Here is a 13,499-nt window from a genome sequence, read left to right as displayed (position 1 = left end):
ATTACAACATGTCAGATCTACAGAACAAAATATGAAATATTAGTATTGATCATCACATCTACCCAATTCAGGATTTTTTTTTATATCGTTGCTTTTTGGTTAACAGGAAGTAAATGCATCAGTTCAAATTTGTTTGGTCTTCATTCAGTTTTAAGGTTCCAAAATTAAATGTTTAGATAATTTTAGTCCTAAAAAATGGTTTTGTTGTGATATATTGCTAAATTATTTACAAAAAAAAGGTGAGGAAAATAACCACACAATCTTAGAACACTGAATTTATTATTTTACTAATTACAATATTTTCAATCAGTGTTGGATATAATAATTAATCAATAGTTACTATGTACAATATATTTATTTCTATATACGATATCTGTATGTATGCAGGCAGCGGCAGGCTGGTGCGACGACACGGATATTACAGTGGCAGTGATCTGGCTGTCTGACCGAACCTTGCAGGCACCTTCTCGCAACGCGACTCAACTCATCATAAATAAATAATCATTTATACAGTCATCCCTTACAATACAACTCTACAATATGTCACATTATAAAATATATCTGGCGATCAGTAAACTAGAGAAATATGGATACAGCTAAAGGGAAGAAAAATGTTTTTGAGATCGGTTTTGAAGCCTTCCTGAAAGACTGGACATAGTTTGTTTCTATGATATGAGTAGATTGTTATTGTGAAGTTTTATAAAATTGAGAAATTCACAAATAAACAGTACTACAAACAATCAATAACACCTAAACTATTTTAAAGCTCTGATTTTAGTACAAGTACGTTTATTTCACACTTTAAGTTCATACATATCAAACTAAAATACAATTCTTTTACTATTTTATCAGCTTCCATTCATTAAATAATTAAAACTAACATGTTATGAATAGAAAATTAATAAAGTATTACACCATTACAATTTAATATCTGACATTTATATCTGGGAAAAAACATTTTACATTATAGTTTTGTTTTGTACAATTATAAACAGCTATGGTACGACTCGTTTTAATTTTGATATTTGTAACTAAAATTCATTCCAAAATAGAATACTGAAATTCCTTCCTAAAGAACTTTCATTCAAGTTACACTTGATTCCATCTATTAACGATAATATCAATTTAATGCCAAACTGTGATCGTCTAAAGAAACCCGGGAATAAGCTCAGGGTAAGTATGGCAGATATTAACAATGCCTTACTATTACACCCGGAAAACTCATTCTGACGTTGGTACATACCCTAAGAACACCGAATATATTGCATGGTTACAAACATCGTGAGGATCAACAAATTACAAGAGATCGATACAAGAAACAAATACTTGAGATAGAAAATACTGAACATCTAGTTGGCAACATGAACTGAACACAATATCTAAATGGCAGTGAACACAACTACGCAACTCTTGTTGCAAGACACTGGTGTTCCTGATACGAGCGAAGCTGTGCAGATAATGTACGAGAGGCACTGTTTTCACTCCACCACTTTAACAATTAAATTAAAAAATTATATACAGTATCTGCACAGCCTTTGTAATTTACATCTAGGGACACATTGGTTTTATTGTTTCATGTCTTAACCCTTTTAGGACCAAACAGGTCAACAATGGCACGTTAATTAGTGGATAAAGTGGAAGATATGCCACCCAATTTTTTGTAGATTTGATTGTACATCATCAGTGATTGGAAACCCTACATAACTATATAAAATATTCCCACAATAATTATGTTAGTATTCTAATCAAGTTGTTGTAATTCTTGAAAATAATTGGCAAAATATGGTTATGTTTTACTTTTATTTATTTTTCTCGATTCCTTATTTATTTATTAATCACAAAAGTCGATCAATATAAATGAATAACTTACAATTTTTATAGTTTTATTGTTAAATCAAACAAGAACTTTTTAATTTCACCTTAATCATGATATTCTACTTCGTCTGCCAAAGTTCTGGATTTGTTCTACAAATCAACACCATACATATATATATATATATATATATATATATATATATAAAGTATACAGCTTTATTAAAATACTTGGAGTAGTGCCGTTAAAGTTTTTTCATGTTTGTTTAAGTTATTGGTGATTAATGAAAAAGCTGGTAACTTGCAACTGAATAGACTGTAACAGGTGGTCTGGGCGCAAGTGTCTGAGAATCCGCTAAATACAATCAGCACAATCCATGTGTGTTTACTGAAACTCCAACTCTCTGACAGATCGCAAAAAAGAACAGGTGAATGTCAATAGCTCAAAAGTTAAATCATTTAACGCTTTTTTAAACTCTCATAACTTGTACATTTTATTATTTCAAGTCATTGGAAAAATTACAAATTCAGGCAGATCTCATCATCACTCAAAAGAGAAAACATCTGGTTCTAAAAAGGTTAACGACAATTTAACAATGTCAAATCAATGTGTTCATCAATAAACAATAATAAAAGCAGTTTTCATGAAAATCTAATTTGTATATTTGTAACGTGTGAGTGTACGACGATAGGCAACAGTTTCAATCCTGAGGTGTCTTTTACATTTCTGTTTGGTCAAAACATCAGCAACAAGTACGATCAATGGAACACTACATACAAGAGGGATTTACGGTGATTACAACCACAAACACGCAGTTTGTAGAAAATATTTAAGAAAAAAGGTACCAAAATTATGCTTAATAATATGAATTATTTTACTTCACTTCAAACGATTGCATATAACCGATAACATTATGTAAAAGAAACTCTGATTAAAATACATTAAACTAAACTTGTTTATTATTAACATTCTAACACATTTGCTACACATGTTGGTCTACTCTTTTTAAGTTGGAAGTTTAAAGGATATAGTGATATTACATAGGATAACAGACAAAGGGGTTTAGAACATTTGCCATCCACTAACACTGGTGTTCTTTATTATTTATGCTTTAAAATCGTCCATCCACAATGATAAACTTCACACAATATCATGATGTTAACAATAGATGTGGTATAATGGAAGTTGATTTACTGTAGAAAAACTTATTCAAACCCCACCAATTCAAATATTGACAGTTCAAGGGTTAAAGTTCAGAATACCAAGCACTCTCAATTAACAATTTTGAAAATAGAGGTAAAGTACAAAATATTGGTAATGATAGCGTCAAGCATGAGAATACATTCTAAAAAGTATAAATGTTTCATTTTACATTTATTTAGGCTTTCTATATTTATTTTATTTATGCTATCTGTGTTAATTTAATTTATTTTATGCTTTCTATGTTTGTTATTTGTATCATATTTAATTTTGATATGTTTCGACAGCAGCTTTTACAAATATTTCATGTACTACAAATATTTCATGTACTACAAATACCAATGTTGAAGATGGAGCTTATATTGGCTACTGTTAACTTAATTATATTCAAACACATAAACCAATATCTAAAACTTTTATTTTTTTTGTGGCCTTTCGATAGCAAGGCTATCTTCGTCAGCCACATCACAAAAGACGAAGATAGCCATGCTATCAAAAGGCCTCACAAAAATAAAAGTTTTAAATATTGGTTTATGTGTTTAAATGTAATTAAGTTACAAATATCAAATTAATTCTTAGTACCAACACACACAAAAATTCTAGGAATAGTAAAATGTTAAAAGTTTATTTTCATTGCAGTTTTCTATAATTATTACAATACGAAATTTTGTAATCGTAAATTAAGACAATTTATGGGAGCATTATACAAATATTTTGGTTTGTGATGAAATGCAAATAAATAACCATGTATCAGTTATCTCAACACTGCTAGGAAGAGTTTGAATTAGAAGTTTATATCTGTTCATCCATAAGTTTACTACCATTCCTAAAGATGTTATCTCAATTTTTTCCCACAAAATAAAAAATAGTTTTTGTTCATATGCCATGTCCTGTATATTCTAGACAACTTTAGGTATTCATTAACCAAAATGTTATATATGTAATTCGCAAATTTCAAACAACAATTTTGGTCTGACATCAACAAAATGCTAGTTGTAAAGCAGTGTCTTGATTGAGTTAACATGAGAAATTCTCAGCTGACTAGCCACTTTGTTTCAGTTTCAAATCAGCAAATATGATTTTTATGCAAATGTGCTAGAATTACTGCTTTCATATAGTTATGCTCCGTTAATTAAAAACAGAAAATATGAACACTTTCTGAACTTACACTAAACTAATGGTATAATAAACTTACTTTTCTTTTACATTTACAAACAAAATTCCAAATATTACAAAACCTTATAAACAGTTTTAAGTCTTCACTTTAAAACAGTTTATTGACCAGAAATGAAAGGAAAATTATTGTAAAAAATTAATTTAATTTAAACCAAATAGGTCGCTAAACAAGTAACAAATACATAATTACACAAGAAAATGAAAATGACAATATGACCAATAACAAATGAAATAATATTAAACAATGTTAAAATATGAAGGACACTTGGCAGTGCAAATCATTTTGGCAGTGAAATAAATGTCACATAACCAAATAAAATCAGTCTTTCTAAGTTACAGTTTAAAAGCCAAAGATTATTTCATTATGTGTTTTTGGAATTACACAAAAAACATTTAAATAAATTACAACACTAAAATTCTTGAATTTTACAATACATCATTTTAAACTATTTTAAAACCCCTCAATTTCAAAAAGTAGTATTCTAAACAAAAACACAGTAGACAAGATATAAAATTGATTATGGAACAGACAATTTGTTAAAAGAATAATAAACTGTGATTACACAAAATATTATGGACAATATTTTAAAGATGATTAAGTATGTAATTTGAGCAATGCTAAAATTGACTACCAAATTCCATCTAGATTAGGAGGCTGTAATCTTTTTCAGTACAAAACAAACTATCATCTATTTTTTGTACCAATTTGTTTAAGATTACGAGAAAGTAATATTATGCTGGTTTAACATTATACGTAATTATTTTCTAATCTAGACATATTTACAAATAAATTAATTAGTAATATAAATGTTTTCAACTCGATATAAACCAAACAAAACTAAATCCACAATCTTCATCCCACATCGATTTAGCAATAAACGACATATATTGGTTATTTACCGATAATAACCGAATAATTCAGTTCACACTCAAATATTAAAGTAAGGCTATCGTGAAGAATAACGAATTACGAGATTAAATAAAACTATTTTCGGGTCGGTAATAAAACTGCGTTTCATGCAATACGAAATCCAGTCGGTATAAATACATTTATGTACAGGTTGTATTTGAGATCATCCTCTTCTTATACTAAAATATTCACATTGTTTAGAATACTGATCCAACGGCAATAGACGCTACATCATCAACAATTATAGGACCGCAACGCACTTATACACTAGTTAGGAAAGCTGACACGCAACGTTCAAACAAAATAAATATCGTAGTGGAACAACGATTGCTAGAGTATCACAAAGTGTAGTTGTCGGGTTGGCACTACTACCAACAGCGGCTGGCCTCTGGTCATACCATCGAGTTACTTGGGCTTTGCTGGAACAACACAATATAATTTTAGTAAAAAGTATGTACGTTGTTTAAAATAAATTAAAAAATAGTGTAAACTCATCATGCAATTGCCTTGTTACTTCCTACAGTAGGTAAAGTGTCACTGAATGTATGACACAGAAACATGTAAACCTATTTACACGAGGATACATCTAGTTTTGGTTCTGAACTAAGTGAGATGTACCATATAAGTAATCTCAGACATACCCTATTAAGCTCAGAACCGGTTGTACCAGACTAACCTTGTGATTTGCTTGGAAGAACAATGTCTAAACTTAAACCACTTTATTCTTTATTTTGAGAGTTTTAAGTGATGTCTCCTTTAAAAATTATAATCTTCATGTTTTAAAATGCTTTGGGGGTTTTTTGTTTGTTTTTTAAGTGAGTAGTTTTTTAACAACTAGGCGTTTTAATTTTATAATTATAAACGGAGCTTTTTTGTTGAATAATGAACAAACAAATAAGGAAAAACTAAAAAGCAAATGTATACATAATACTTCTAAAATGAGACATAATACAAAATTCAATGACTAAAAAAAAAAGAGAAAAGATTTTAAAGTGCATCAATGTTCCTTTTGGAAGAAAAATCAAGTTTGCTGCCTGCAGAGCCAACTATTACGAATATAATCCACTCACAACAGGATGTAGGATGAAGTTGTCGAAGACCTGCATGAGCTCAGACATGCGGTACTCCTCCAGGCAGACAAAGCCCTCGAGTCCTGGGGCCTGCTTGCGGGAACAATCCAGACAGTGAACGACGTGGCGCTTCTCTTGTTCCCGAATGAACAGAATGTTGAACACTTCCACCTGAGGCAATGCAATCACTCTGTTACATACTGCCACCTTTATTCATTCTATCATTCAAGCAAAGTTTTAATCATTTTCTGAAAATTGTACTTGATCTGACTGAAATCTCAGGTTCTTGTTCAGGAGTAACACTATTATGTTTAAGTGTTCAATTGTATTCTATTATACAGGAACTACTTAGTAAAATAATATATGTTGAACAAAATCAAATTGAAGCACCCAAAAAACTTAATTAATTATACTGATGATGACAAAGCAAATTATAACCTACCTCGCACTGTCCACAGTAATGCGATGCCTCATTCTTCCCCCGTCCGTGGAAACGCACCTCAACACCCTTCGATTTGACATATTCTAGGATCTTGGCACAGTGGCGCAATGTGCGCAACAAGCAGTTTCTATAAAACCACACAAAATTATGATAGTAATCTAAGTAGCTCGCTTGTGAGCTATAGCTGTTCAAAGCTAACAAGGTATTAATTAATATAATCTTAAATCTAACATAAAATACTGAAAAATTTGTTTAATGCTTTATAAAAAAGGAACTTTTATATTTATTACGGTATTTCTTTATGTAGATTTAAAACAAAAGAGATTTTTATATCATTTAAAATTGTATTATTAACTAGTATGTAAAGGTGCATACAGAAATTAAATATTGTTTAAAAAGTTTTTGCATAACAAATTTGTTGTATAAATAACTTCTAGCCAACCATATTATTATTTAAAACTTCTAGGCAAATGTAAATATTTTATTTTATTGTTCATTAATTTTGTTTACAGTATTTTATAGTGTATGAGAGAAAGGAACATTCATTAAAAAAAATGTAGATCAAACTAAACACAAATGAATTTAAATAATCCATCAGTTCCAAAGATTTACTCACTTGATGAGCTCAAACAGTTTAGGGTCGGAGACCTTAATGTTGCGCGCCAGGTTCCACGACAGGTGTATCATAGGCACAATGCTCTTGTAACTCTGCAGCTTGTTCCACTCGTAACGCTCGATGGCCAGATGGTATTGTCTGGCTGTCAGCGGACCGACATTCCACGCGATGTTGTTACACCAGCCCACAGCTTGCACCCAATGTACACATCCTGCACCGCACCACACAGGTTAGACAATTTCAACTTGGGATATTGTAGACTGTTTAGACGTAAATAATTATGAATTACAATCAGTGTGCTGAATGTACCTGAGTTGACCCAGACGAGATCACCCGGCCGCTGGAGGAACCGGTAGACTGGCACATTTTCCTCATACAAGTCTTCTAATGCCGGCCACCAAGAACCGTGTAGGTAGTTGAGATGGTTTCTGCAAACGTATCAAAACTTTAAATATAGAATAACAATTTTAATACTAGTTAATTAAACACAAATATTTAATTTAATCTGTGAAGAAAGTTACAACTTATATCAGTTACTGTTCACACAATAATAAATACCTCTCGCAAAGATTGTAGACAACACCCCAGTAAGCATCAGGTACGGCGAACCACTCACAGTCACCAGGACCGATGTTGATGTTGATGGAGCAGAAGTTGTTGTTCTCCTGGTGTCCCGGCGTCCGGCTGCCTGGTACCTGTGCAATGTGTCACACCATTTAGGAACTATTAAATTTTAACTAGATAAAGACTATTTAAAAACATTTTAAAGATTTAATGTCACTTTTTATACGAAAATTAAGACTTTACACTGACTATACTTACTACTTTTTGAACTTTATGTATATTTTCATTTAAAATAACAAAATGTTACCTAACCATAACTGTCCTGCAGATCTATTAACCTTCCCTACTCATATTTCAACCTAATCAACCCATATATTAACTTGCCTTAAATCCTATCTTACCCAGGGCACAATTTTGGTGATAAAGAGATCAGCTCAACTACCTGACTGTCACGCACATGCTACAACCTACCATAATTAAAAGCCAACTACAGTGCTACCCGAGAACTAAGCTGACTTCCAATACTATGCCCTAGCAATTATCGTATCACTGACCTTAACCCGTTTGAGATAAAATAAATATTTATTATAGTTAGGTAGGTATATAATCAAAAACTTACTAAAAGTAATAAAGTGTCATTGATGTGATTCATAAGTAACCGAAATTTAACCAATTGGAGAACAGTTGAATTATGTTACAGTAAGTATTTACGCAACTTACAACCTCTTAAGTATAATACATTCCAAAATAGACGTAATTGTTTAAAATCTCAAGCAGTTACTCAAAAATGATGAACCTTATATATGTTAAACTTTTTTTAAGGTGGCGACAGTCTACGTTTACAAATTGATAGAATTTAACCTGTTCATTCCACCCTAACACCACTTCATTGTTAAAACCAAGCTTTTGTCTTCTTTAATCTACAAAACTTAGAAAAAAAGGCATAGAGAAGTTAAAATTAATGATTACTACTGATATTTATTTTATATGAATGGCTGAATTATAACGTTTAATATCAAGTATATGACACGAACCTTCATATAAAGTTGTACAGTGTTCATGCCGAGAATGACATGGCCGACGTGACTCAACATGTTGCCGGCTGAGACGACCCGTGCAAAGGCTGGCAGTTTGGTCAACTCCTGCAGCTGTTGCCGCCACTTGCGCTCATCTGATAGGTCTACATTGGTGCCGAACCGCAGCATCTTGGAGCCAGGTGGTGCCTTCAACCCAGCGATACCCTGTGTAGAACAAACAGCGCGATATTAAGCATAAGTGCCTACAACTGATTCACTACTGAGTAGGAGGAGACCTCGTTATTTTTTTTTGAGGACCAAGTCAATTTAAAATAGGCCTATTTTCATTTTCATCTCAATAAAATATAAGTGTTAACATTTTTTTCATTTACTAATTCAAATTGAAAATTAAATTAACCATTTTTTATGTAAAATGGATCAATAATGAATGAAAATAGGCCAGTTTTTACTCTTACGAGACATAAAATTAGTCCTAAAGATAGAATACTGCAAATTCTACTCACGTGCGACCATGGACAGAATAATCTATTTACAAACATTTGAATAATATAATAGTTTAACTGAACAGTCAATTTCCATAGCAGATTGCTGTTTGTGTCAGATAGATTGAAGCAAAGCGAGAAAATATTAGCTGACGGGACAGTGGCTGGGACTGTGCAATGCTTTAAGTCCAAACTTTACTTTAAATCATCATCCTTCGTAATATGGATTACAGAATGATATACTACATCAACACTACACTACATTATAATAACATTGTTATTATAATATCTATTATTATAGATATTATAATAACAATTATAATATCTATTCCAATCCATACTATTATATAAAAATCTAATGGTGTCTATCTGTGAGTGTGTTACTCAATCACGTGTTAAAAACTAGTGGCTGATTGTGCTAAAATTGTACATGGACAATCTTAGGGTCCCTGATTAACATAGACCCATTTTTATTTCAAAAATCCCTCTGGTCAACATGTTGTTGGTCTTTAAAATTGCATTACAGCAAACAAATATTATTATTTGAAAGAGACTGTTAAATTTCCTGTGTGTGTTTTGTGTGTTAACTGTTCTGTGTAAGCATTGTTTTATGACAGCACAACCCCATTTTATTTAACCACTATTTTCAACTTGTTCACATTTATAGTCTTGATGAAAGGATAGTAAGCTTGATAGTAACAACACGTCTTATTTCAACTTTTTCAGCAATCACTGCTGTTCACAGAGTTTGTCCAGATAAGAAAATTAATAGTTTTAGTAAAAATTTACTTTTAACTGTACATTTTATTCAACATTAAATACTTTTTCAGTACTGTAATGGAATTATAAAAGACGTACATTTAAATCCGTTATAAAATCCATCTTAGTTGTCTTTTGGCAAGAAGTAGGCTTCTCAGCCCTGTGTATGTATACAACTTTCTTGATTGAGAAAACAATGCAAAATCAACTATGGTAAAAAAATAAAAAAAAAAAAAAATACTGAGGCCGGAGTAAATTACAATGGCCATAAATATATACTTTTTAATTCCAAACAGCAGATAACTGGTAGTTTGGAATAATGGATGAAAAACACATTTTAAATGTGTGTTAATGTTCAACACAAAAGGTTTTCTTGACTAAGAATTTTGAAAAATTTAATATGAGATTTGGAGATTGGATTTAATATAAACAGTCAGACGAGAAGTTCATGTATCAGCGTCATCCCTCGGACTGAACAAACATCAGGTGTTAGTGATATATATGAGCAAAGATAATTCCTTACGAATCATCACAATTAGTCAAAATCACACTAAATTATTGCAGTTTGCAAAAAAACATTTAGTCTTAGTCAGCAGTTACAATGGATTACGGTAATAACTGTCATAATGAAAATCAGCTGAGTGAGTCATCAAAAGCCACTCATTGTCTAAACTAAACAAACAAGCAAAATAATTTGGTCAACAATTAGAAAAATTTATTACAAAATTTAATACTTTTTGAAAATAGTACACATCACTTCACAAAAATATTTTTTTAACAAAAGCAAGAAAAAGTAATAAAGCACCATAAACTACACTAGCCTAAAACTTACCGTGACAGAAGATCCTTTTTTCTTGCGTACAGTCCCAGTGGAGTCTTTGCTGTCAGAGTCGCTAAGGTTATTGTTACTGTTGTTAGCTGAGGGAGTGTGTATTCCTGCAGCACGATCTCGCTCTTCCTGCATGACAATAACACTTCTGGTGATAACCACTTGCCAGTATTTTTAAACCAGACACCATTGAGTTATTAAATATCAAATGGGCTACGTGCAAGGGTTTGGTTATATATATATATATATATATATATATATATATATATATATATATATATATATATATATATATATATATTGTAAGAATCTTTGTGTATCTGGATTTCCAAAAAATGGGCTTTAATAAATACCAGTATGTAGGATTTAACTTGTTTGGACACCACTTGTAAAATACTTTAATGTACAAACAAACAAAAAAATATTAAAATAACACAGTTTTGCTTTATTTACAGTTTACATATAACTCTTGTGTACAGAAATAACATATAGTTTGTTTGAATTTTATTATACATCTTTTTCTAAAATGTGGAAATTGCAAGAATATTTGCTTTATTCTCAAATCATATGAAACAACGTTTTGATGTATTTTATTGATTACTTTAGCGTTAATTAAGCATAAATAAATTGTAGCATACAAGTATATATAATAAAATTTGTATATATTTACAGAAAAAAATAGCTTCATTATTTTATTTGTATGTTTTGAAAAGGATCCAGCCATGTTTAAAACCACTGTGAACAAACACAGTCTGAATATTGGTCTTTGTGTGTACAATCGTAAATAAATCATCGAAGCATTAAACAATCGGCTGTTCAAAACTATAAAATCAGATATTTCATCAAAAACTCAAAATAAAATTATTGTACAAAACTAGGAGTCTCAACTCTATCTGAGGTCTGTGCAAATTATTATGTAATAATAAAAGAAAGCAGACTGAAATTGGTACAATAAAACAGTGTTTTGTCATTAAGTTGTTAATCTAAGAAATGTGACTTTTATTATTGATTTATTCTATTATTTATTTTTTGTATTTATTCTCATGATAAATAAATCCAACAAAAACAATCACAGTGCCTTTACTCATCACCATAACATGGTTCCGTTATACGTTGCTTGCAGAAGTACGTTATTTACTACTAAGCCGAAAAAAACTGATCTCTTGTTATGCCCATCATGCAGAGCTAAAACTGGTTATGGATCCAAAAAATCTTGCTATTATTCATAAATCACTATAACTGAAGTATACCAAAATTGAACAATATCATTCAAAGAATTTAAACACATAAATATCTTAGTTTTTGTAAACTAAACAAATTATTAAGTTGCATTAACACTTACCAAATTTAATCAAAATTAAAGAATTTCCCCGATTTCTAGCTATATGGGTGGACAGACAGGTAGCTAATAAAAATACAAATATGTCACTTGACAGTTTCAGACTAAATATACTCCAAAAATGGATTTCCACAATAGGCTCAATATTTTAATAGATATATTGCAACTAGAACAATAATTAACTAACAGAATGCATAACTTATTGGCACCTTATTGGTTTCCTCTGTACCATTCTATGTATTGAGAATTTTGTTTCGTAGAATGTTAATTTTAGATAAGTTCCTTGTATAGCTGTACAAATTAAATTAAACAGCCAAACATTTATTTAGTTTATAAATAAATAAAGAGTAGAGTTCTGTGTTGTAAACTTGAACAAAAATTTGACATAAGAATATGCATGTTGAATTTGAAAAATCCTGCACCAAGAAATACTAAGCAATCAAAGGAATTTAATACTAAAAATGATTACATAATTTAGAAAAATATAATTAAAATATTTCTCATAAAATGTTGAATAAGAGCAAGTTTCTGACCTTGAGACTGTCCTGGAAGCTGGAGGCCTGGTATTGAGCATATTTGGCGATGGTGGTGTGGGACCGATGACTGATACATGCCCACACACGCTTGCCCGGGAACTGTGGGTCCCAGTTCTCGTCTGACGTTTGCTGCACTTGTGTTCGTACCTCTATCGTATGGTCAGGATTTGCCTCCACCAGTGTCTTCGTCGAGAACAGCCCCAAGTCTATTGCACAAGATCCATCACAATTTGTCAATGATATTACTCTTGTTTTGTTTTGTTTAAAAATCACATCCAATGTTCATGAAACAATGTATTATTATTGAACAATTGATAAATAAATAAGACTTATTAAATTAAATTATGTCGTGTTCTGACGCTGTGTTTTAAAAATATAAAGAAAGAGAACGTCTAGACTAATGACTCAAATATAACTTTTTACTTGATCTTATTAATCAAACTTATTAATAGATATTCGGAGAGTATAACATTCTCAAAATCGTAAAATGTTTTAGCCCCTTGACTTCTATGCTCATGTTTTATCACATTCCAAACAGCTGCTTCTCTACATGATGCCTGACAGCTACAAGTATGATGATAGATATTGGCCTCTTTGCTGTTTAATGTTTAGTGCTACTACACTCTGACGGTCAACTAGGGAACCATCACGAAAGCCTTGGATTATGGATGATCAAAGTTTTACCTGGATGTTAAACAGAACGTTACTGTTTTCTAGTTTTTCAAT

General features: G+C 31.1%; 1 protein-coding gene across 3 annotated transcripts in view; it reads right to left on the bottom strand.

Annotated features, from left to right (window-relative positions):
- Positions 1–260: 260 nt before the first annotated feature.
- Positions 261–13,499, bottom strand: part of LOC124362180 (histone demethylase UTY) — a 135,379-nt gene continuing 122,140 nt past the window's right edge. For all 3 annotated transcript variants that reach the window (XM_046816444.1, XM_046816443.1, XM_046816445.1), the window contains 9 exons: positions 12,771–12,979; positions 10,902–11,027; positions 8,826–9,032; positions 7,786–7,922; positions 7,537–7,655; positions 7,228–7,438; positions 6,612–6,738; positions 6,170–6,340; positions 261–5,518 (listed from right to left, as the gene is read on the bottom strand). In XM_046816444.1, coding sequence (XP_046672400.1) covers positions 5,492–5,518; positions 6,170–6,340; positions 6,612–6,738; positions 7,228–7,438; positions 7,537–7,655; positions 7,786–7,922; positions 8,826–9,032; positions 10,902–11,027; positions 12,771–12,979 — 1,334 coding nt within the window. In that variant the 3' untranslated portion in view covers positions 261–5,491. The remainder of the gene's footprint in view (positions 5,519–6,169; positions 6,341–6,611; positions 6,739–7,227; positions 7,439–7,536; positions 7,656–7,785; positions 7,923–8,825; positions 9,033–10,901; positions 11,028–12,770; positions 12,980–13,499) is intronic.

Source organism: Homalodisca vitripennis, chromosome 5 (genome assembly GCF_021130785.1).
Source record: "Homalodisca vitripennis isolate AUS2020 chromosome 5, UT_GWSS_2.1, whole genome shotgun sequence".
In the NCBI taxonomy this organism is placed as follows: domain Eukaryota; kingdom Metazoa; phylum Arthropoda; class Insecta; order Hemiptera; family Cicadellidae; genus Homalodisca; species Homalodisca vitripennis.
This window is presented reverse-complemented; position numbering and strand designations above follow the sequence as displayed.